The sequence below is a fragment of the Pararge aegeria genome, chromosome 21 (assembly GCF_905163445.1).
Source record: "Pararge aegeria chromosome 21, ilParAegt1.1, whole genome shotgun sequence".
NCBI lineage: Eukaryota > Metazoa > Arthropoda > Insecta > Lepidoptera > Nymphalidae > Pararge > Pararge aegeria.
In genome coordinates this window covers 6,403,931-6,428,268 of record NC_053200.1, presented here as the reverse complement: position 1 = coordinate 6,428,268, position 24,338 = coordinate 6,403,931, and the positions used below count along the sequence as shown (strand labels likewise).

At 35.7% G+C, this 24,338-nt stretch overlaps 1 protein-coding gene across 1 annotated transcript in view; it reads left to right on the top strand.

The window, feature by feature from the left end:
- LOC120633173 (cAMP-dependent protein kinase type II regulatory subunit) overlaps positions 1–23,372 on the top strand; it is a 33,204-nt gene extending 9,832 nt beyond the window's left edge. The window contains exons 4-7 of the mRNA XM_039903304.1: positions 4,270–4,482; positions 18,937–19,108; positions 20,411–20,500; positions 21,667–23,372. Of these exons, the coding sequence (XP_039759238.1) occupies positions 4,270–4,482; positions 18,937–19,108; positions 20,411–20,500; positions 21,667–21,797 (606 nt within the window). The 3' untranslated portion in view covers positions 21,798–23,372. The remainder of the gene's footprint in view (positions 1–4,269; positions 4,483–18,936; positions 19,109–20,410; positions 20,501–21,666) is intronic.
- The last annotated feature ends 966 nt before the right edge of the window (positions 23,373–24,338 follow it).

Genomic DNA, 24,338 nt, shown 5'->3' with positions numbered 1-24,338 from the left:
GTTGATGTATCTGACCAAGCGGCACATGACTGAAGCGTCCTCGCGCGCACTGTGCAGTTTTTCGTTCCTCATCTTGTAAAGTTGACTGTGCGCTCGTTTAAGTTTGATATATATTGTTTACTATTACGTTAACTATGGCTCTTCTATTTTGGACATTAAATTAAACATAGTGATTTGACTCGATTTTTGTTTGTTGTTAGGTATATAGTACTAACTCAACATGTTGAAAAGTGGACGTATAATCAACAGCCAGTCACGCGTATTGGTTGTGAAGTTAAAGGAATACTTTGAACTAGTGTTGCCCAAATTCAGTCTTGGTCTTGCAGTCTTGGTCTTGTTCTTGCGTTTTTGCAAGACCAAGACCAAGAACAAGACCGCGTATTTTTAGCAAGACCAAGACCAAGACTGACCGTGCAAGACTTGAGCAAGAACAAGACATAGCCTGCAAGACTCTTGCGTCTTGCAGCTAGGACTTAGCGCTATTTCACGGAGTAGTTAGGTGTAACAGTTCGGTGTATAGGTAGGTAGGTACGCTTAGGAATTCTATGAGACGCAAAAAACTATATCAAAGAATATGAAAAACTGGACCTATGCGCATTACGACTAATACCATAAACTTAGCGAATAAAAAAATATCTATTAAAATCAAACTGAGTGCATGCATAGTTATGTTTTAACCATCGGCACTTTGATAATGCGGCATCAAAGGTTTTGTACTTACTTCTCAAAGAAATTTGCCGCTTTTCGGAAGTACATGGTTATGATACACGCGCCGGCGGCTTCTTTTGAAATCTAAAACAATCGTTGCCGCCGCGAAATCATAACATTTGACACTATTCATGCAAAATAATTTCGAATTTTAAGAGTACCTACAGGTGTTCCAAAGAATAAATAAGTTTCAGAGTGCTTAGAATGAAAATGAATACATTATACTGATCACGCAAGTAGTATTATGATTAGGATAAAATGGTGAGGATAGGTAGTAGATGTCATAATAATTCATTCTAGTAAGTAATTATAATATTGATTACTTATATGGTTTTAAACTAATTACTTAGGTACTATTATTGTACATTTAGTCATTATATTTCTTAAGTTTTTACAAGAAAAAATAGCAAAAAAGTGTTCGAATATCTCTGAGAGAGATGATGAGAGTAAGTATTTACTAGCTGTGCCCGCGACTTCGTCCACGAGGAATAGTAACTTTGGAGGTATAGTGACGTTCAGGATTTATTTATTTATTTTAAAACTTCTGTCATCAAACATACAAACGAACTCTTCAGCTTTATTCAAATAAATGATAAATCGTAAAACTCTTTTATTAAATTTCTTATAAGTTGAGGGTTCAATCTCTTTCTAGACAGATAAGTATTGTTCTTTAAAATACAGTCAAGTTATTGTAATTAATTTGTTTTTTTACATGTTTTAGCAAATGTAAGCTTATAAATCATAAATGTTTATTAAGAAACAGTTACTTCCATGGAAAACGACATATAGGTCAGTTGATTTTTCGAATTTCTTATCAAATCTTCAGTTATTTATTAATCTGCTTGATCTTTACTATGGCTATGTTAATTCAAGCTCACAATGTTCCAATTCTAATACGTTTTTCTAAGATTTAAAGTAAACTTTAATAAATAGTAATAGACTAATAGGTAATTGCAAGACTTGCAAGACTCTTGCTGCAAGACCAAGACCAAGACCAAGACTGGGAGCGCAAGACCAAGACCAAGACCAAGACCAGGTGTATTGGCGCAAGACCAAGACCAAGACTGGCTAAGTCTCGTCTTGTTCTTGCATTTGGGCAACACTACTTTGAACGAACGAACACTTTACAATACATAATAATATCAATCAAGTACTGATACAAACTTGAAATGATTTATCGTGTGTATCGAGTCCCGAGTCGTATGGTTCCATAACTAGTTACGTCGCGATGACAAATGTCAAAACGGGCCTATTACATTTTTACGACTATAAACCGATGCTTTTGCTCCCGAGTGAGAGAACTAGACTAGTTCAAGTTATGTAATATTCATTGCGAACACCGTATACGTACTGACGGCGATGGCGAAGATGGCCTTGGTTTTGAGAATGTGGATTAATGGTGTATGTGCGTCTCGCGAAAACCTTGACCGTATTGTTTTTTTTCTTAAACAAGCTCACTTTGCCAATTATCTCATATCTAGGAGGCGAATCGCGCCGCTCGATCAAACTCAAATTTCCCGAAGTTCCTTGATTGGAAGGAAGGCTCCTTATGTATGACTTTGCCTTTAAGACTGCCGAAAGTCTGCACAAAACACACTCATTGGACACATATACGATTATTGTACTGAAACTGTCTCGTTGGTCGTTGGTTGGGTGAGCAAGTTCGACTGCAGATCACGCGCCAATCGTAGAGTTGAGTCGAGTCGAGCCAGTGCATAGTATTTGGGTTTTCTATCAAGACATTCTTAGTACCAGCCCGTAATTCGAAAATTGGTGGTGATTCGCCTGTGCCTCGGAGAGCTCGCTAAGCTATCGGTCTTGCACCGGATATATTTTCCGGTTGTGTGTTAGCCGCCATCAGACAATGGGAGTGGGAGAAAAAAAAGTGCACAATAATAATATATCCCATGTAGTTCATAAAACCTCTTTGGATAGTCGCCACCGTGGCTGAATCCGTTTGTGTATCCGTTTGTGTGTGTGTGTGAGTGTGTGTGTGTGTGTGTGTGTGTGTGTGTGTGTTTATCGTACAGTAAAAGCATATTCGTTGATATTTTTCTCGTGCTATTCAGCGACTAAGCACAGACAATAAATATAATAGAATGTGATTCAATTGTATTTATTGTCTGTGCTGGTTAAATAACAGAAATATAGCGAGACATTTGTAACCATTATAACGCTCCTCCTTGGCAGCATCTGCCATCGGAACCGATGATAGAATCACTACTAACGATGTGACGTATCCATGAGTTCCTTATCGAGATATAAATGTAATTTGGACAAAATTGATTCCTAGTCCAATCCTGCTTTCTGAGTGGCGGTGGCTCTGGGTTCGATTACCCTCCTGGAAAATGTTTGTTTCATGAACTTTATTGTTTTTCAGTGTCTGTATATATTCAACAAAATATGCATTAGTCATCTAAGTACCTAAAACACTTACTTTGGGGGTAGAAAGCGATGTCGATGATATTGTCGTAGTATATTTATTTATTAAATGTTTGTGAATACGCAGAAAATGCATTAGCACTTAACACGCGCGGCTTTTCAGCTGTTCACATGTGACGTACCTAATTAGCGAATGTTCCCAAACCTCAGGCAGTCACAAATCTATTTGGACCTAAAACCATTATAAAATGGCCTATGAATCTCAAACGGCTCACACATGTCACGGCTCACGCTCGTTCGGTGAACTGACGCAATAGATTTAACGTACAGTGTGCTTTCGCTCAAACATGCCTGACAGAGAGAAATGATTAGGTCTAGTTTGGGCGTGTTTGCCTGGAAAAGCCTATTCACTCATGCCTGTAACGTACTCCAGGTATATGTGGCGGGAAATACAAAAATCCCGTAACAGCGTTGCACAGCTTATTAGGTCTATATCAGAAATGTGTAAGAATGAAAACATTTCATACAAGTTAACTGGATGACTTCATAAAGGGACAAGAAACAAGATTGTGAAGTTCCTGAGCACAATAATCAAAGCAAGTAGGCCTAATATAAGCACTTTTGAAACGTCAAGTCTGTCTGTGTGTAGTGACTCTACCACCGGTCCGGAAGGCAGATTCTACCGAGAAGAAGCCGGCAAGAAACTCAGCAGTTGCTCTTTTCCAATATCAACAATTTACATTTTACATTTTAAAATTCATTTTTCTATCTAGTGAGATGAAAGCGGAGCGGTATGCTTCCAAGCAACCTTGTCATTATAATATAAAGCGTACTGTAAAAAAAGAAGTGATTTAGCGTATCGGTACGATGCCCCATTCATACAGTTACCCGTTAAAGGTTAGCTCGCTTCCATTTTAAACTGCATCTTCGCTTTTTACCCGGTGCGAGTGCAGTTCAAGCTGATTAGATAACTAGTAAAAAGATAGGTTCCACTAGACCATACCAGAAGGGCAAATTCAGTAATTATAAAGTGCCATATTGCCCTTCCACTCACAAGTCAACAGCACTCACCAGGGATTCAGTCAAACCTATCTCGTGGCTTTTATCATCATTTCACAGCGGTCATGTCCTGGGATAAAAACTTTTATGTCAACTGTACCTTGACCTCTGACGTCCCAGGTGGTTCACACATACGAGGGATCAGGCTCTTTCGGTGAGCTGGCGCTAATGTACAATATGCCGCGCGCCGCATCAGTTCGCGCTCAATCGCCAGGTGCACTATGGGCCATGGACCGTCACACCTTCCGCCGCATCCTTCTCAAGAGCGCGTTCAAGAAGCGCAAGCTGTATGAAGAGCTGCTGGACAAAGTGCCCATGCTCAAGGCTTTACAGGTACGTCGTTATTCCTTTATAATAAGTACTAAGATTGTATGTCTGTAATCTATTGTGTATTGGGTATATAAATATAAACCGTGCCATTAAAGAATAGATTGATAAAAGCGGATCGATGCCATGCTATCTCTTTCGCATAATAATGTCGTGCAAATATTGTGCGAAAGAGATGGCATGACTTCTGCCACCTTTTATAAATGAATTCCTAATTTGGCTGTCTCATTCTGGATAATATACTTCTAGGGATGATGAAATTACTTTTTTTACCCTACAGGAAGCTAATGTGTTTAACAATCTATGCATGTGTATAAAGATATTACAGTTTTATGAAGCCCTATTGGACCGATTTTAATCATTTGGCTGTTAATGGCTGCCAACGACCCAAGTGTTCGTGGCTATGTGACATCACAATAATTTCAATATGGCAGATACGAAAAACCGAAAAACAAAAAAATTTGGAAAATCCAAAAGTGCACGACTCATAATGCTCATTTAATTATCAAATATTGAAAAAAATTAAAAAAAATTAAAACAGCAGTACTAGGAAAGTGATGCACAGGCGCCCCTGGTGGAATAAAATGTACATAATATATATAGATATATCACCATCCATGTTAATTTTACATGGATATATATAGATATACAGTCTTGCAGTTTTAGTTTTTTATTAATTGCAATTAAACTACAAATATAGAGCAATATTAACGTGTAGTCTCCGGAAGTACAATTAATATATTAAAAAAAACTATTCGTCTGCCATAAAATCCGAAATGCTGTGCTATGTTAGCGAACCGATTTTGATAAATCGGCTATCGTTGCCTACATCGCAGTACCCTGAGCAGTGGTTTGCACTTCAATACATGCACAAAAGCTCTGCCAACCCTAAAACTTTTGTATAACTCGTACTCGTATATGCGAAGGATTTTGCCATTTTATGGCATCTTCCTTTATGCATACCGTGGTCAAAAACCCTGTGCATGTCACTGACATACACTGAGTGTAATTTTTTTTTAAAGAAATGTTTCGACATTAAATGGAAGAGCGCCACGTTTAGTTTCCAAAAATATAAAATAATAAAAAATAAACATTCGTCTAACGTGAAACAAGTTAATACACATTTTATTCAACTAAATCCCACCTTTATTCAACTAAACCCCACCTTGTAACGATGGATATGAGTTGAGAATTGCACCGTGGGCAATCACTAATGTAGTAAAAAACTTATCGTGTTTTCTGTATGAAGCGCATTCTATCGTTTTTACATTTACAAAATCGACTATTGGCCTGAATAACCCAATTTATTCAGCCGGGAATTGGCACGGACTTTGTACGTTAATGTATTTTAGTACGTAAATAGAAATTATGATCGAAATAGAACATTGATGGCCAATAATATGAGTGTATATTACTTTTTATGTTTGCTTTACGTTTTAGTTTCTACAGGTGTTTTGGTTTTCCACATGGATTGACATGTGTGTTCTATTATCTTATATCTTTAAAAGAGCAATTCTTGTATATATATATTATTTATATATATATAATTGGAATACGCGGCGAATCTAATTATTACATCAGATTATTAGATTTAATAATATTACATTTTGAAATCAATGATTTTGGAAAATTAGAAAGTCTACTGCCAATATTTATACAACGTGTAAATGAAAACCGAAATAATATTTTAGAGGTACATTATGTACTGTCTCGAGACTTATCTGTAAAACCGAAAATCTAGTAGGTTTTGAGTAAACCGCTGCCATAAAGTTATCCTTTCAGCGAAAACTATATTGTACTTGAAGAAATCAGATACAGCGCTAACATCACATGCAAGACTAAAATCATGTGACTTCTCTCACTTTATTAGGTCACGTGGCGTTGGTACTATGCGCGTGTCGGTCTTGTCGTTTTGTCATGAGTAAACACTGTTTGGGTGTTTTGAATTCGTTTGTATGGTAATAAAAATAAATATGTTTCTTTTGATTAAATATTTTTACAGGGTGATTCCTTATGCAATATACTTATGCATCCTTCAGTATTATTGCGCAATTCTGTTACTCATTGTATATCCATTTTTCATCGGATCTTCACGTTTCAAAGTCTAGTTAACATTTCATAGCTGTTTTATTTTTTTCATTACAATACAAAAATAAGACTGAAATATCTATGCCCAGCTATTGTTATAAGATGAGACAGGTATGAATTAAAAGAATCGTTTTATTTTCGTTTCATTATTTTAGGTTTTTGTACCGGTGCCCCTTTGCGGCACTTAATGCAAATCCGGGCCTGAGTTCCGGAATGATATCACGTGGATGTTTACGGGGACTTACTGACTTTGCGATTTAAAGGGGATTAAAATCCGTCCGAAGCCGACCGAAAAGGAACGGTTATTCCTCCAAAAAAATCATTTCCGTTGACGACAAACAGCTGTTGGTCGGTTTTAAAAAATATATATACCAAATCAACAAGTGTGTCTTCCAGCAAGAAGAAGACATTGTATAGTACCATAATATGAAGTAAGGGCAAAGAAGTTCTATTATAAGATATTCTAACCGTTAATTCAGTCCAACCGTTATCAATTCTCTTCAGCCCATTGACATCCTACTGCTAGATACAGGACTTCTTTTGTAAAGGTGAGAGGTTTTGCGCATAGTACCACAACGCTGCTCAAATTTAATATAAGGAATGTTTGGAGGGCTATAAAGTTCGATCCCCTTTATATAAAGTTAATTTTTTCTTATCTGTCTGAATAAAATCTTTTTCGTCACTTTTTAGTGTAAAGTTTATTTTAAATGCTTAAGAAAATAATTGTTTTTTTATAAGCTTGGTTTGTTTATAAATTTAAAACATACTTGGAGTTGGAACTAAACATAAGACCGGTTAGAAAAAATAGGAGTGTAAAATATTAGAATAAATGGATTGTTCAATAAAGTTAAAGCAAAACCCACATACAGCTGTAAAGCTGAAAGAAAACCCGTTTATTTGTGAAATATGAATAGATTTTTTTAAATTCTATACGCGAATAGACTCAAGTATTCTTTCTCAAAATAAATATTCTATTTCAATAATAGTGAAGTTACTACTTCTCATGTTACTAAACTAAGTAATGATAATGATTATGGAATATGGACTATCGCAAAATAACGCCTGCTTGTTTATATCCAATATTTGAACAGTAGTCGTTCGATATATGAACCGGGCCACCGTAGTAAGACAACAAAAAAGCCTTAGCGTTTATTTACGTGTGCTTTTATAATTACAGTGCCCATACATTACTGATTTACTTAGTCAACTGTAAAGTTAAGTGATTTGACGTTAGTTCCTTCATATAAAACGATAGATTCGTGGATGTGATGTTTGCTTAGTTGAAAACGTACACTATGGCTACATACATACCTAATAATATTTACACAAATGCGTACGATATACGTGTATTGATTAATACTAAGTGGTACGGTTCAGACTCGTAGTTGGTCATGTGTGTTTACAGAAGTTTGAACTAAAAACTCGGTCGCCTGTGAAAATCGAACCGGCTTCCGTGTATAGCTCCGTACTAAACTCGACCGTGATATATCATTAAGTCTGCTAAAGTAGTTTCGTTGAGGCTTTAGCGAGATATGCTCACTGAACTGGTACCAGTTTCTAGATGTATCGTGTGTTAAACAGGACTGTATGTACCAACGATAAACTAACATATTATAGAGTTTACGATATTATAGAGTTGCCAGATGACTTTAGCAAGGCCTGTTTCACAACACACTGTAGTTAAACCTACAGCGGCAGAGCCCAAATTCGGTGTTTATTTATTTAAATGTAAATAACGAGTGGCGTACGCATCGTCAAGCGTATATATTCGTTTACGAAATAAACAACTTTTCGCTTAATGGTACACGCAGCGTCTCGCGTGAGCTAGCTCAAAATATTCACTCTTGCGTTGTTGTCAGTGTATCCGTTATCCATGTAACAATAAAAAAACTATGTAAAAATTGTATTGGCGTGCATTTCAAATATGCCTTAAAGCTCTACCTCTCATTAAAATGCATACGTCAAGAGGTAAGATGTGCAGCATTAGATAAGTATATTCACGGTTCTTTTTATCTCTGTAGAATTAATACGAGAAAATGGTACACAAAATTATCTCGACGCGCGTGCTTGCAAATTTCGTAGCTTTAGATTACCTTTTAAAAATGTTTTTTTTTTTTTTTTCAAAATAAAATCCAGCGAAATACCTTATCGTATTTAAAAAAAGGTAATCGCCAGATACACGGTTGAGAAAATTGTAAACGAAATCGGTTGCTGTGATTCAAAATTTCAATCCACTGAATTCGTTTAGCTTAACAATCGAGAGCTTTTCCGATTGTTTCCAGTGGACTGATTAAAGCTTGCCGAATTGCCTTCTTCAAGCGATTATCGTTGTTTTAACAGAAAATTGGCTGGATTGAATATTGCCATGAAAAGTTAAATAGATAAACGAAACTCACTTCAGTCGATGGATAGGCAGCCAACTGACTAACTGTTTAAGAAATCTCTTCACTACTCCAGTTTCTTTTTTCGTATCCATAAAGCCGTATGTTATTAGCACTTATCTAACTAAGAACAGACCAGGTCTGATTTGATTTTATTCAAGATTTTACCATTAGGTTGGCATTAGACTATTTTAGTATGTGTGTTAGCTTTTGACTGCTATCTCACCTGCTGGTAAACAACGATGCGGTCTAAGATTTTACTAATTTTCTTTCAATCAGTACGGTTAACATTAACTGCACTAATTAAATACATGGGAAATTAAATTATGCAAATTTAAAGAGACAGAAAAGAAACATAAAAAACCTAAATATAACATGATCTTAAAAATAATTTAACAATAGTAATACATCGTACCGGAACGCTAAATCGCTTAGCGGCACGTCTTTATCAATAGGGTTGTTACTAGCCACGGTTGACCCACCAGCCCAGACCAGGGAAAATTCAGAATTTATAAATTTCCAAAATTCCCATGACGGGGGTAGAAGCGTTGCGCTAGTGAAATCTTCATAAACACGTAAATGAAGTGTATGCCACATTTCACACTCTCAACGAATTCACATTAGCTATATTCTCCGTCCAGAAGACTCGTAAACTCATAGTTACGTAATTATAGGATTGGTCAGTCTCACGTGTAGATATCGTATAATATCTCGATAAGACTGCCCCAAGCGACACATGACGTCACTTATCGTGCCGTAATCGGAAATTTTAAATGTATCTGCTGCACAAGCACGTAAAACATTAAAACACGGCACTTATCTTCATATATAAGACTTTTAATTCTGATTTAAGGTACAGATTAGCCGGTCATTTATTACTTTCCTCAAGTTGGCTAAAGCTTATCTATCTGTAGAGAAATATTAAGAACATGTATGCATGGTATAGTCGTTTTTTTTTTCTTAACGTGCGTTCTGGGTTCATCGTGTCAACCGGTTGAAGTCCACCGCTGGATATAACTGTATCGTTGGTCTAGTGGATAGCATGTTTCAATACGAATCTTGTTATAATACCTACCTGTTTATAATACTCGTATTTGCTCACGAACCCGATTGGGGCAGCGTAGTGGGTGTATGCTCTAAAATCCTATGAAGGAGGAAGACTGTGCCCAGCGGTGGGACATAATTAGGCTGAGGGTGTCGACATCGTGCTTTTTTACGAAGTTCCAAAATTTCCTGCCGTTTACGTCCAGCGGCTATCGTCGGTCTGTCAACCTAGTTAAAGATCTATCAATTGCATCAACTGCGGATTCGCCACTCCAACATTATAAGACACAAACGTCGATTGGTTATTAATATAATATATCCTTTTCATTTGAATGAGAGAGTTGTGGGAAAATAAATTTCCATTTTGAGGTGGCGACCATATTGGATTTAAAATTTGTTATATTATTCTTCTAGTCAAGCACTTTCATTTGATACCTAGTGATATTGAGGGAGTTGTGAAAAATTATGCAATCCGCCATTTTGTGGCGGCGGCCATCTTGGACTGATTTTCATCAAACAAAGCTAAGAACACTCCCGACTAATTCACTTTAAAACAAAAGAAGCTATATCAAGTTTTTGCGTTATTAGTTAAAAAGTAGCCCTTCATCCGATCATTATTATATCGCAAGACGAAAATGCCAGCAAATCATAGGTGCCTGCAGTTTGTCCCCATTACGGATCGCCTTGGAGGTTTTAATGTCAAGTACGAGTACATACGTTGTCATTTACTATACGAAAGTCATTACGGTTAATATTATATACTACGAAAATAACTATGACGAAGATTACGACGTACAGCAAACGTGTCTGTTTTAGTAGATTCGATATTAGAAAAACGGCCTCGATGATCCATTTGCTAGCACATCGGACTATGAATCATGGGGTTCTGGGTTCGATTCTAGGGCCAGACATAAATTTGTTAGGTATTATATTTTTACGTCAATAAATTGTCTGTGTCACCGCGGACTAACGAAATTTACTATATCCAACACCCGTGCCCGTCTCTAAATTCTCAATTCAAAACCACATTTTGTGGTACTCAAAATGTGGTATCATAGAATTAACCCATTCCCGGCCCTTTACAGGCCCATTAGGCACAGGGCACGTGTAACCTCTCCGAATGAGAACTGCTTATGCCGTAGCCCACCACGCACGCTGAACATTATAAAGAACTCTCAGCAAAAGCAAGTGATATTTAAATTACTTAAATAAAAAAAATATGCTCTAATCACAAGACTATCGCCGTTTTGAGAATGCAAACATCAAAATTTACCATCGCTTAAACCATAAGTATTATTTTGATTATGTTGGCATTTTGTTTCAGAATCTTAATCCTTATTTTTTAAGAATGTCAAGGTCTGTCAAATAAACTGTAATTTTATAATAATGCCGCTTAAAACGATGGTAGTAAGTCCCTTAGAAGGCAACGTATGCACGAAATATAATAATTTATTTATCTTCACATCTATGACGTTGGCAGTTTGGCCTTCCAGTCTTCTGTCATTCGGGTCTGACGTCACTGGTGGCTATGCCAGTTGGTGATATACAGTGTATAAATAGATGAGTGCCTTCATGATTTGCATTTTTCTACAATTATATCACGCGATTTACATGAAAGACGTTGTTCGTGCGGGTACCTCGTGAATTTCATTATTTCTTAGCTCGAGTTTCGTTTTTCCTAATAAGGTCGTAATCTGCTTTATGGTGACGGTAGATCAGAACACGGTTGTCACCACCCCTCCAAATCCCTCGGCTGTCGTACGAGGCGACTTAGGGAATATAACTGAGAACGGACAGCGTCCTCTGATACTACTAACATCTACTGCGATCACCAATTCTTCTGCCCAGCGTGGTTATTATGAAAGAAAGAACAATAAAAAAAAATCGTTTATTTCGTTTCTTACATTTGTAAATGATACATGTTGTGGAGACCTCCTAAGCATCAAAATACCTGTGTCAGGGGGCCTCAAAGAAAGAAAATACATTTATTCATGTTAAATGTTACAAACAGTATACATCTTATAATAATATAGTAACAATGTCTGTGTAACACCAGACAGAAAGGGTGTATTTTGTCATGCATTTGCTATGCATTTTAGGTACATGCATGCCGCTGATTTTCAGCTGAGACCCGAGTGACGATACGGCAAATTAAATAGATAAATAAAAATAATGAAATAAATAAATAAAGTTTAAATTATGGGCAAACCCTCTCGTTGGGAGAGGCCATTAGTCATTTAGGATTGTTATGGGATACTGATGATGTGTTTATACGACTACCTATTACATGGAATAGTTCAATTTGAAAATAAACCAAATTATATCCAAATTATAAAATACAATACCAAAATTAATACTGACTTCGTTTTAAAACAAAATCTAGGTCATGTTAACGCTTAACTTTGATTTGTGTTCTAAGATGATATAGTACATCAAATACACAACCATTCAATTTTCGAATAACCGCAAGATGGTTTCACCGTTATTACCAGACCATCAACGGTCCTCTCCAGGACACGGGTTAGAAGGGTTTATACAACGTAGTCCACCGCGCTAACCTAGTGCGGATTGGTAGACATTACACGCCTTTGAGAACATTATGGAGATCTCTGACGCATGCCAGTTACGATGTTTCCATACACCGTCTAAGCAATTAATACACTTTTAATCGCTTAAATAAAGTTGGTGGTATTGATATTACAAATGTTTCTTAGTTCCTAATAAGCGTGGTAGACTAATGCCTAAGCCCTTCTCATACTTCTCATACGATAAGGCCGCCTTTTGTATTACTACTTCTTTCGATGTTTCTGTTTTTGTTATATTTTAAATATGTTAATGTTGTGGTATACAAATAAAGAGTTTTAATAATAATAATAATAATACTGAGAAGAGACCTGTGCCCTTGTTAATTTAAAACTACATATTTGTAGTTGTAAATTAAACAAATAATTAAATATTGTACGGTGGTACGGAACCCTTGATCAACGAGCGCAACTCACACTTAGCCGGTTGTTATAATACTGTGTGACCCGGCCACTAAGAATAACTGAATTTTTAATTATTTTAATCAAGCAATCTCAAAGGTGCATCAACGGTCGCTCTATTTTCTCAGTGTAACTTGGAAGCAACGCTCAAGTGAAGCTTAGTTGCTATTGCTTTATTGTCACAGTTTGTAATCTAGTTTTGGCCTTATTTTAGTAATAAGATAAACCTTTAACCAAAATAATTTGTAACGCTGTTAGATTACTAATAAATAAATAAATTAACAACTTTAATCCTTAAGGCGCGTCTATAAAACGTCTAAATGAAAACCGAAATAATACTCGACAGGCTTTAGAGGTACATTACGTAATGTCTCTGAGACTTATCTGTGAAACCGAAATCCTAATAGTTTTTGAGTAAACCACTGCGATAGTTTTCACTGAAGGTAACAGATACAGCCTTAACGTCACATGCAAAATTCTAATCATGTCATTAGGTAGGCGTCACGTAGCCTAGGTACTATGCGCGTCTCGGTGTTTATCTTCAATAGGCTTGTCAAAAGTAAACGCTTAAAATGTTTAAAATTCGTTTGTATGTAAAAATAAATGTGCTTCTTTTCATTTAATTTTTTACAGGGCGATTTTCCTTATGAAATATATTTACTAATCCTTAAATATAATTTCGTAATTACTTGCTGTATACAAAATTGAACTGCAGATCATTATGATCTAGTAATTATTCTATTTATTGTTATTTTTAAGTTGAATAAACTTATAAAAAAAAAAAAAACTTTTCGCGTAAACAATATCTGAAAAGAACTGTCTGACCAGTCTCAGCTCCTATCACTTTCAAAAAATAGTGATCGTTATAGGACGGATCGAAATCGCTTGATTTATATGCTAAGATTAACGAAGAAAATTTCTATCATTTCGTATATAGTCCCTGTGTAAAATCGTCAAATTTTTTCATCACCTCTCCCAAAGGAACTGAGCTTAATTTCGGGATAAAAAGTATCCTATATTACTTCTATTACCTAAGTTAAGTTTCCAAAGTTTCATGATGATCGGTTCAGTAGTTTTTGCGTGAAAGCGTAACAAACAAACTTACATTCGCATTTATAATATTAGTAGGGATGTATAGGAAGGCTTAGGCCTAATCTTTTTTGTTGTGGCGCTTTGATACGCACATTAACAAGCAATACAATGAATTAATAAATCTGTCGATCAGGGAACGGGACTTAGCATTTGATACCTAATTCGATGCAGTAGTTTTGGCCAATCTGAATTACGCATAAGCTTACAAAATCTTTAAGGCCAGTCTCTAAATTAAACTTAATCGATACATCGAATTCTATAAATAGTGCTATCCTTTTGCTATAAATAACTTTGTTGTTAGACTTTCAAGAATTGGGACCATTGGCTTAATTTAGTTCGCGTTTTGGTTTCTCCTTTCCTGGCTATGACGAAATTTTTACTTAAATTAGATACACTAAAAAACGATATCTCTTCTACCAAAATCTCATGGCTACGCTAACATTTTTGTAGAGATAAATGTTAAATACAATAGTTATTTTCATATTTCATATTTCAATTTTTTTTCCTTTGTTTTTATGTAACACAGTTTTAACTAAAACACTTGTTACCGTTCCTTAGATAATAGGATTGTTTTGCAAATACAGTGATAGCCCATTGGTTAGGACTTCGGATTCACATTCGGGGTGCCGAGTTCAAATCTCAACAATTCTATTCTAGCTCTAGGTACCTACAATATGGCTCGTTTTGAGTCACTGGCAAATAAATGTCAATGTTCTCAAGATATACCTACGGCTAACCTAGACTTAAGTAGTAGTATTTTGTCCTCTAATAAGCTAGAGACCTGCCAAGAGCAGTGTGAAAGTATTATTCCTGTCACTACATCCTTAGATTATAATTTATCAAGTAAGCATAAAAAACACACTTTAGTAATTTCAGACAAGCTAGGTAAAGGTTTTGGTCCTATTATGAACTGTTACCTAGATCACTCAGTGACTAATAGATGTTCACCGGGGGCTAATTTAGACTATCTTATTGATAGTTTGAACATAGACAGTTTAGATGTAAATAAAAATGTTATATTTTTGTTAGGAGACAGCTTAAATGTAAAAAAGACACAAATTATAAGATGTGTAGAAAAATTGCTGGCTTTGCATGAAAAATCTAAATGTAGATTTGTTATGTGTGCCTTTCCGTACTGTGGCACACTTAGTTCTAAGCGAAATAAGCAAATTTATAATTTAAATTTATTAATTTATAACTTGGCATGCCGTCATAGTGAGGCAGTTTTTTATTTTGATGTGAATAAATTTATTTCACCACTGTTATTGACTAGGGATACTTTTTATCTGTCAAAAAAATGTAAGCAACATATAGCCTCATTATTAGCTTACAATTTAAATGATACAGTTACAAGTGTTGTAACTAAGTCTATTGACAACTTTACAAATTGTACTTTAGGTACCAATATTTCTGATAATGACCCAAGTACTTGTTCAAGTACTAAGAAAATTTCTTATAATTATTTAAACTAGATAGCCAGACAACGGAGAAGCTCTCCAATATGAACATTGTACATCAAAATATACAGAGCTTAACCGGCAAAGAAATTGAAATAGAACTGTTTGTGGAAAAACTCAATATACACATTCTGTGTATTACTGAGCATTGGCTCACTGGTGCACATCCAGCAGTTATCTTAAGGAATTTCAAAATGTCAAGTGTGTTCTTCAGAAGGACTGCAATTCATGGTGGGTCCTTAATTTTTGTACACAATAATATAACTTGTAAGGAGCGAAAAGACATAGTTAGTCTTTCTGTTGAACGCACTGTAGAACTATCTTGTGTGGAGCTGGAGCGATTTATAATAGTGTGTGTATATCGTCCCCCCTCAGGTGATTTTAGCCTTTTTGAGGATGTAATGGAAGATGTGCTTAAGCGATTGTCTGTATCCACAAAAAAAGCAATAGTATGCGGGGATTTTAATGTTGATATTTTACTTAGTAATGCAACTACGACTAGGTTGCTAAACTTATTTAAATGTTTTAATTTAAATTATGCTTTTAGTGAACCTACTAGAATCACAGCAACCTCAGCATCGTGTTTAGATAATATTTTTCTCAACTGTGATATCTTAGGTAAATCGATAATAACCAACTTAAGATCAGATCATTGTGGCCAACAAATTACTGTTTTGAATAATATAAACAAAGATAAACATATCGTCAAGTGTAGGCCGATAACTAAGAGCAAATTGACGCGATTCAAAGGTGAAATATCATCCAAAATTCCTGCCCTTGTCTTTAAGAACGGTCATCCTGACAGCATTTATGGTACGCTCTTTAATATTATAGAAAATGAATTTAACAAAATATTCAATTTCAAACATATAGATTTCAATAAAAAAATAAAGTTTAGCGATTGGGCAACTATTGGCATATACAAAAGTAGAGATAATTTGTATGAGCTCTATGGTGAAAAACAATATAACCATACTCCAGCTTTCCTACAACACGTAAAAATGTACTCTAAAACGTTTAAGAACGTTTGCTTTCATGCTAAGTCATAGCGACGACTTTAAGGATCAAATCATAAAATCGGATAACAAAGTACAAACAACCTGGAAAATTGTTAATAATGAAACTGGGAAAGCTAAATCTCGCAACGTAAACTTTGAATTAATTATTAATGATAATAAAGTTACCGCTGACAGTGAGGTTGCAAGTACCTTTGAAAACTTTTTTCAGAGTGTTCCTATTTTGTTGACTGATTCACTTAATTCTTCACCTACTGCAGCTCAGAGTTTATTGAGGAACAACGTTAATGAGTGCAACGTTTTATTTAATTTTAAACATATATCTGCATATGATATAATAAAGAATTTTAAGTTGTTGAAACAGAAAAAAACCGGTGATTTATGGGGTATGTTTGTAATGGTAATATCTAACATTATAGACGTTATTGCCCCTTACTTAGCCATACTTTTTAATGAATGTGTTGATAGAGGTACTTTTCCAAATTTAATGAAACATAGTAAACTTATACCTCTATTTAAATCTGGCAATAAAAACGACATTAACAATTACAGACCCATTTCAATCTTACCAGCTCTTAGTAAGGTCTTTGAAAAAATTATATTAAATCAACTTTTGAATCACTTCAATGTAAATAACTTACTACATCCGGAGCAGTACGGTTTTACTAAAGGTCGTAGCACCACGGATGCAGGCGCTAAACTTTTAAAACATGTGTACGATGCCTGGGAACGTTCGCAGAATGCCATTGGTGTTTTTTGTGATCTATCCAAAGCATTCGATTGTGTCGATCATAAAACCTTGCTTCTTAAACTAGCCCATTATGGTATCAAAAACGTTGCACTAAATTTGGTTGCCTCTTATCTCAGTGACAGAACCCAAAGGGTTTGCATAAAAGACATTAAGTCGCAGGGGTCGGCTACGTCAATGGGTGTCCCACAGGGTTCAATCTTGGGTCCCTTTCTATTTTTGGTGTATATAAATGATCTACCACACCATGTCAGTGAAACCTGTGACATTGTACTGTTTGCTGATGATACATCTCTAATTTTTAAAACTGATAGAGGAAGAGACAACTCTGACGATGTGAGCCGTGCTATGTCGCATGTGTCGCACTGGTTTACTGTCAATAATTTACTTTTAAATGCAAAAAAAACTAAGTGTGTGGAATTTATTTTACCAAATGTAAAGAAAGTTAATAAAAATATAATAATAAATGGAGAATCACTAAAAATGGAAGATTCCACAGTTTTTCTGGGCATGACCTTGGATTGTAAGCTTCAGTGGGGTACCCATATAGATACACTAGCAGGTAAACTAAGCTCGGCTGCCTACGCCGTCAGGAAAATTAGACAGATTACTGACGTAGAAACAGCAAGACTTGTTTACTTCGCGTACTTTCATAGTGTGATGTCTTACGGGATCTTATTATGGGGCAAAGCTGCTGATATTGAAACTATATTCATATTGCAGAAAAGAGCTGTACGGTCAATATATAAACTTAAATCACGTGAATCCCTCCGTGAAAAATTTAAAGAAATTGGTATACTTACGGTAGCCTCACAATACATTTATAACAATATAGTATTTGTAAGACAACATATTAGTCTTTATAAACAAAAAGTGGATATAAACAGTCGACTTACAAGAAATGGTCATAAATTAGTGACATCTGCATATCGCCTGCGAAAGGTGCAGAAGTCATTTGTGGGATTGAGTATACGCTTTTATAATATGATTCCTAAGGTAATTTTGGACCTACCAATCCATAAGTTTAAAGAATGTGTTAAAACACATTTATTACAGCGAGGTTATTATACAATTGATGAGTTTCTTAATGACAAGGTTGCTTGGAAGCATCCGGCTCCGCTTTCATCTCTCACAAGATAGAAAAATGAATGTTAAAATATAAAATGTAAATTTTTGATGTTGGAAAAGAGCAACTGCTGAGTTTCTTGCCGGCTTCTTCTCGGTAGAATCTGCCTTCCGAACCGGTGGTAGAGTCACTACACACGGACAGACTTGACGTTTCAAAAGTGCTTGTATTAGGCCTACTTGAAATAAATGAATTTTGAATTTTGAATTTTGAATTTTTTGAATTTTGAATTTTGAATTAACATATCACCTGCTCTAACGGTGAAGGAAAACGTCGTGAGGAAACATGCATGCCTGAGAGTTCTTCATAAAGATTCTCAAAGGAAGGAAGCAAGTCCTTGGGCCAGCGTACTGTACTACGGCCTAAAACTCTTCTCATTATGCAAGGAGATCCGCACCCTGTAGTGGCCCGGTAATGGCTTGATGCGATAAAGAAGATGATTGTAAATTAAATAATAAAGACAGTTATTTTTGCAGGGATAAACATCGTACACCTCATATTCAATTACTGGGTTTTTTTTTCAGTCTTACGAGCGCGCCAATCTCGCGGATGCCCTACTGCCGCGCACTTTGATCGACGGCGAGCTCATCATCAGGCAGGGAGACATGGCCGACGGCATGTACTTCGTGGAAGACGGCTCCGTCAGCATCCGCATCGCGCGTGACGATGGAAACGAGCACGAGATCAAACGCCTAGGTGGGTCTCATTCATAGCACAACGTTTATTGTTCTTTGGAGAGCTTTTTTTTTTATTCCACTACAAGCTAGCCCTAGACTGCAATCTCACCTGGTGGTAAGTAACGTGTAAGATGGTAGCGGGCTAACCTGTTAGGGAGTATGGGACTCATACCCCTAATCATTTTCTACGCGAAATTGCACCGTAACACTAAATCGCTTAGCGGCACGTCTTTGTCGGTAGGGTGGTAACACCGCCTCTCAATCTGGTTACAGCGCCCTCACAGGGTTCCATTTCAAATGTAAACATTAGATTGACATTCGTTTTGAAAAATATAATAATTATGTAATCTATATAACATTGTAATGGACTAAATAAATAAACTAGGTACAACCAAAGAAAGCCTCCCACCAGACAGGACCAGAGAAAATTCAGAAATTATAAATTCCCTTATTGTCTCTACCGGGAATCGAAACCGCGACTTCCCTCTTAAATTCACAACGCTCACTATTGCGCCAAAAAGCTTTTCATCAGGTTTAGTTTTATACTAAGGTTTAGTTAATTCAAGAGGCGGATAAACAAATTCCTTAAAAGCCGGCAACGCATCGGTGGCTCCTCTGGTGCTGCAGATGTTTATGGGCGGCGGTTGTCACTTACCATCAGGTGACCCACTTGCTCGTTTGCCCGCTATTAATATAAAAAAAAAAAAAATACAAATAGTTGCTTGTTTAAAAGTCAACTTACAATCAAAGGTTGATTATGGAAAGAGCAAGAGATCAACGCCTAGGTAGGTTTGTTATTCATAAAACAAGGTATATTGGTCTTCCCAGATTAAGGGATATACGCCCGCGGGTATGTGGTAACTGAGTAAAAGACGATTATGAAAGCTTACACATCGCGCTTGTAATAGAAACGAGCTCGGGATCAAACGCCTAGGTGAGTCTTTCACTCATAACACGACGTTTACTTCAGTTTGTGCTAACTTAGTAAATGTAAACTGTGAAAGCATACACATCACACGTTATGGCGGGAATTAGCGCTGGATCAAACGCTATACGTTTTTCATTAATAAAACATCGTCATCGTAGTTGACTTGATGATGATGAATAATTTATGGGCTACGAATGAAAGAGGCGATAATCAAAAAACTAATCAATTAAACGGTACATAAAAAGAAAGACATTAATTGTACATTACCTCACATTCCGATTTCAACGGCATCACTTATGTTATGTGTGGGAAAACCTAGATAAAGATTCTAGCTCAGAACTGTTTGCGAAAAATGAACGACAAATCACCAGTGTTATTTCTTACTTGTAACAGGAAAAGGTGGATACTTTGGTGAACTAGCTCTGGTCACCCACAAACCTCGAGCAGCTTCCGCCTACGCTGTTGGAGCTACCAAGGTTGCATGTAAGTAGAAAAAGTGATTTGAACTATTGAACGATCAATACTTGCTGATCGCCCAAAACTAAGTCTAATTCTTTCGTTCGTTACATTGAATTTAGTAATGCTATCCTTATAAACAGGGTAAAGTAGGAGAAGGATAGCGATACTAAATTCTATTTGCCTGCTGAAGATTTTTTTTGATAGTTGTCACTAATTTCTCGCATTAGAAAATAATCCGCAGCGACAAAGGCGAAAAAAGTGGGCAGCGACCCTGCTTTCTGAGTCCAAGGCCGTGGGTTCGATACCCACAGCTGGAAAATGTTTGTGAGATGAACATGAATGTTTTTCAGTGTCTGGGTGTTTCATCTGTATTTTATAAGTATTTATATGTATAGTATTCTAAAAAATATACATCTTAGTACCCATAACATAAGCTTCGCTTACTTTGGGGCTGCATGGCGATGTGTGTGTTGTCGTAGTATATTTATTTATAAATATTTAATCTCATAAGAAAAAATACTAGATCGGTCCCCTGCTATTTTATTTAACGACTTCTAAAAGGAGGTGGTCAATGATGATTTAATTTTTGTTATGTAGTTTCGTGCATCTATAGAACCCATTTAAATTACATATAGATCTAATGAAATGTTTCGGAGACAGACAACGAAACTCGTCATAAATATGCATTGTTTACGCCATCAATCAACAAAGCATCACGCCTGTAAACTCGAAAGGGTTACGCAGATTTATTCAGTATATCGAGTCGCACCCACATTTTCTAACAAAGTGGTAGTTGCATATTTTTTTGTCGAAGCGGAAGCACATAGTGTTCAAGGTTGATTCATACAATTTTAAAGCAATCAAAATAAATGTTGAGGATTTCATGCCTAAAAGTTCTCCGTAATGTTCCCAATTGCGTGTGGAGTCCACCATCCCGCTTGTGGAAGGAGGCACTGTAGTGGGCCGATAATGGCTTGATTTGATAAAGTTGATGTTGAAAAACACCAACTGCTGAGTTTCTTGCCGACTACTTCTCGGTAGAATGTGTCTTCCAAACCGGTGGTAGAGTCACTACGAACAGACAGACTTGACGTTTCAAAAGTGCTTATATTTGGCCTACTTGAATTTTTTTGTTAAATAAATTTCTATCCTGTTTAAAATCCTTTCATAAACTTTAAACTATTCCACAGTCCTGGACGTGGAAACATTCGAACGTCTGCTGGGTCCGTGCATGGAGATAATGAAGCGCAACATCGACGATTACGAGGAGCAACTCGTCAAGCTATTCGGCGACAAGAGCAACCTCACCGACGTGCGATGAGCGCCTCGTGCACAGCGCGTACCACCCCGCATCCCCACCATCTCCACACCCCCAGCCTTGACGTAATCTTACCCTTATTACCCACCCCACGAACGCAGGACTTTAACTCGAGGAAAAACAAAGAAAACTTCTAGTACATGTACAACACTTTATGGGAATTTGTCTCCATTAAATTCTTGAATACTATAATCCGCGAACTAGAAGTTTGATACCGTTTACATTGCTCAAGCACGCATGCTGTCGCAAAAAAAAATATTTGTTTAGCCTCCAACAGTGACATGGATCAGGGCCAATTTTTGAACAATACAAACATAATAAATTTATTAATTGATAATAATATAGGTTTTTTTATTGGCTAACAGATTTTCGTTTGTATTTTGATAATTCCTGCTGCGATAAATTCGGTTATTCAATGTGATTGACTCTATTGAATAAAAAAAATGATCATGGTCCATATTACATTAGCTACTTTTATGTCTATAATTTCTTACTATAACTAATATAGTATATTAGATTTACAGATTATTCGCAGCATGTGTACTTTAGCTTGTAATACCAACACCCTGGGTTATGATTTTGATTCATTAAACTTATCAACTTGCATCATAGATATAAAATTCTATCAATAGAGCATTGATAGAATTTTATATTACCCTACAAAACTCTACCTAAAATGGACTGAAAACCGCTCATAGACAATAAACTTAATAACTTTCTTAAGTTCCTTTTCCTTAAGTTATAAATTGATAATAAAATTCTGCAGCTTCCTCGTATTGAACTACGGATCGCATGATCCTGGATTCATGAATCGTTAGGTATTGGGGTTTTCCGTTCACAATTCTCTGTACCAGCACGAAGATTGGCTGTGAGAGCACATTTAGCATGCGATACCGATTATTGTCGCTAGCAAATGATAGAATCGATAAACTTCACCTAGCCGCATTAGAGCAACGTGGTGGGTCTATGCTCAAATAAAGGGTTTCCTGCGATTGACAGTGCCCAGCCATGGGATAGGCTGATGAAATTACATTTTATAACTACTTTTTGGGTGCACCAATGGGGTACGTCTAGCTTGTACAGTTTATATTATTACAATTCCCACAATTTCAAATTCAATTACACATTGATACAACTTTTATTGGTTTTCAGTCCTTCAGTTTCCTCGAGTTTAAGTTATCTCAAAACCAAACCAAATGAATTAGTTTTCTAATTGGTCCTAACAACTTAACCTCACTTTATATTAATCGTGATCTCTTTATTAATGGATTTCCGTTAAACTTTTATCGTAAGATATAATGCCTTTTAAGTGACTCTTCAAATTAAAAACTTGTGTTTAAAAAAAAAATTCAGCCATATACTATGTAAAATGTCGACATATATAAATCAAGAATTTGATTTTAAAAGTGCCATGTTATTTTTTACCGCTAAGTTGTTATAGATTACGACGTAAAGGATAGGGGGGAGTCTTTAACCTACGAGTGCCCAATAATATTGCATTAGAAAACAATAATACGCTTATTTTAGATAGATAAAATGCCTTAGTAGCTATTTAAATGTAGATATCCGTGCAATTGTCCTTGAACTAACCGTGGCAACATAAAAAGTTTGTAAGATCATATTTTTCAAATTTTGACAATGTGTGAAACTTAACATTTAATCTTTAGTTATTTAAAATAAATTAAAATCTTAATCTGGAAGATTATAACTATTGACTAAGCAGATAAAACCTAAAAAATGGTCTCAAAACTAATAGTTTGTTTAAAATTAATTAGAAAAAAATGCCATTATTTTTATGTGGCTGTTCAATGGATTCCAAGTAGATTCAATTAATGGATGAACCAATTCATTATAAAATCATTTTGAAATATCGATTAAACAATAGATTTTAAACTTAATAGGATTAAAGTTACCTATGTGGCAGCTGACATTGTTATATGGACGAATAATATATTAAGTTTTGAGTATTGTTTGTTTCATTTAATTCAGTGTGCTACAATTGTTTGATGAATTAATTGGAAAATAATTTCAACTTTATAATTTGGCAACTGAACTTGTTCGAGCTGAAGCCAAGTCTTAGATCCACGCTCACTGTCTACTATGAAAAATATCAGAAATTTAAACCACATTTCTTTAATTATACTGGAAAAGGCATTAAGTCATAAAAATAATAATAATAATAAAAATGTTTCCAGTATTGGTACGGCAATGCAATACTATTGGACGCTCTGTTCTATCTTATATTAGAATATTCTTCTATCGCCATACTGTTTTAGGGTACTTTCCATTGACGCAGGCTAATTCAATACGATACAAGATTAATATTAACCTTGTTTAGATAATCTGTGGTTAGATTTAATCTATTCACTTACCTACTAATTATTTATTTATTTCATTAACAGTAATTAATTTTACCATTTATTATTGTTTATGTATATTGAGGATGATTAACAAATCGGTTTTTAGTATGCCAAATTAATGTTTATTTTTTTTTATTTCATAAATTGTGAAATTGTAAAAAAGCATACTTAATTTATTTAAATA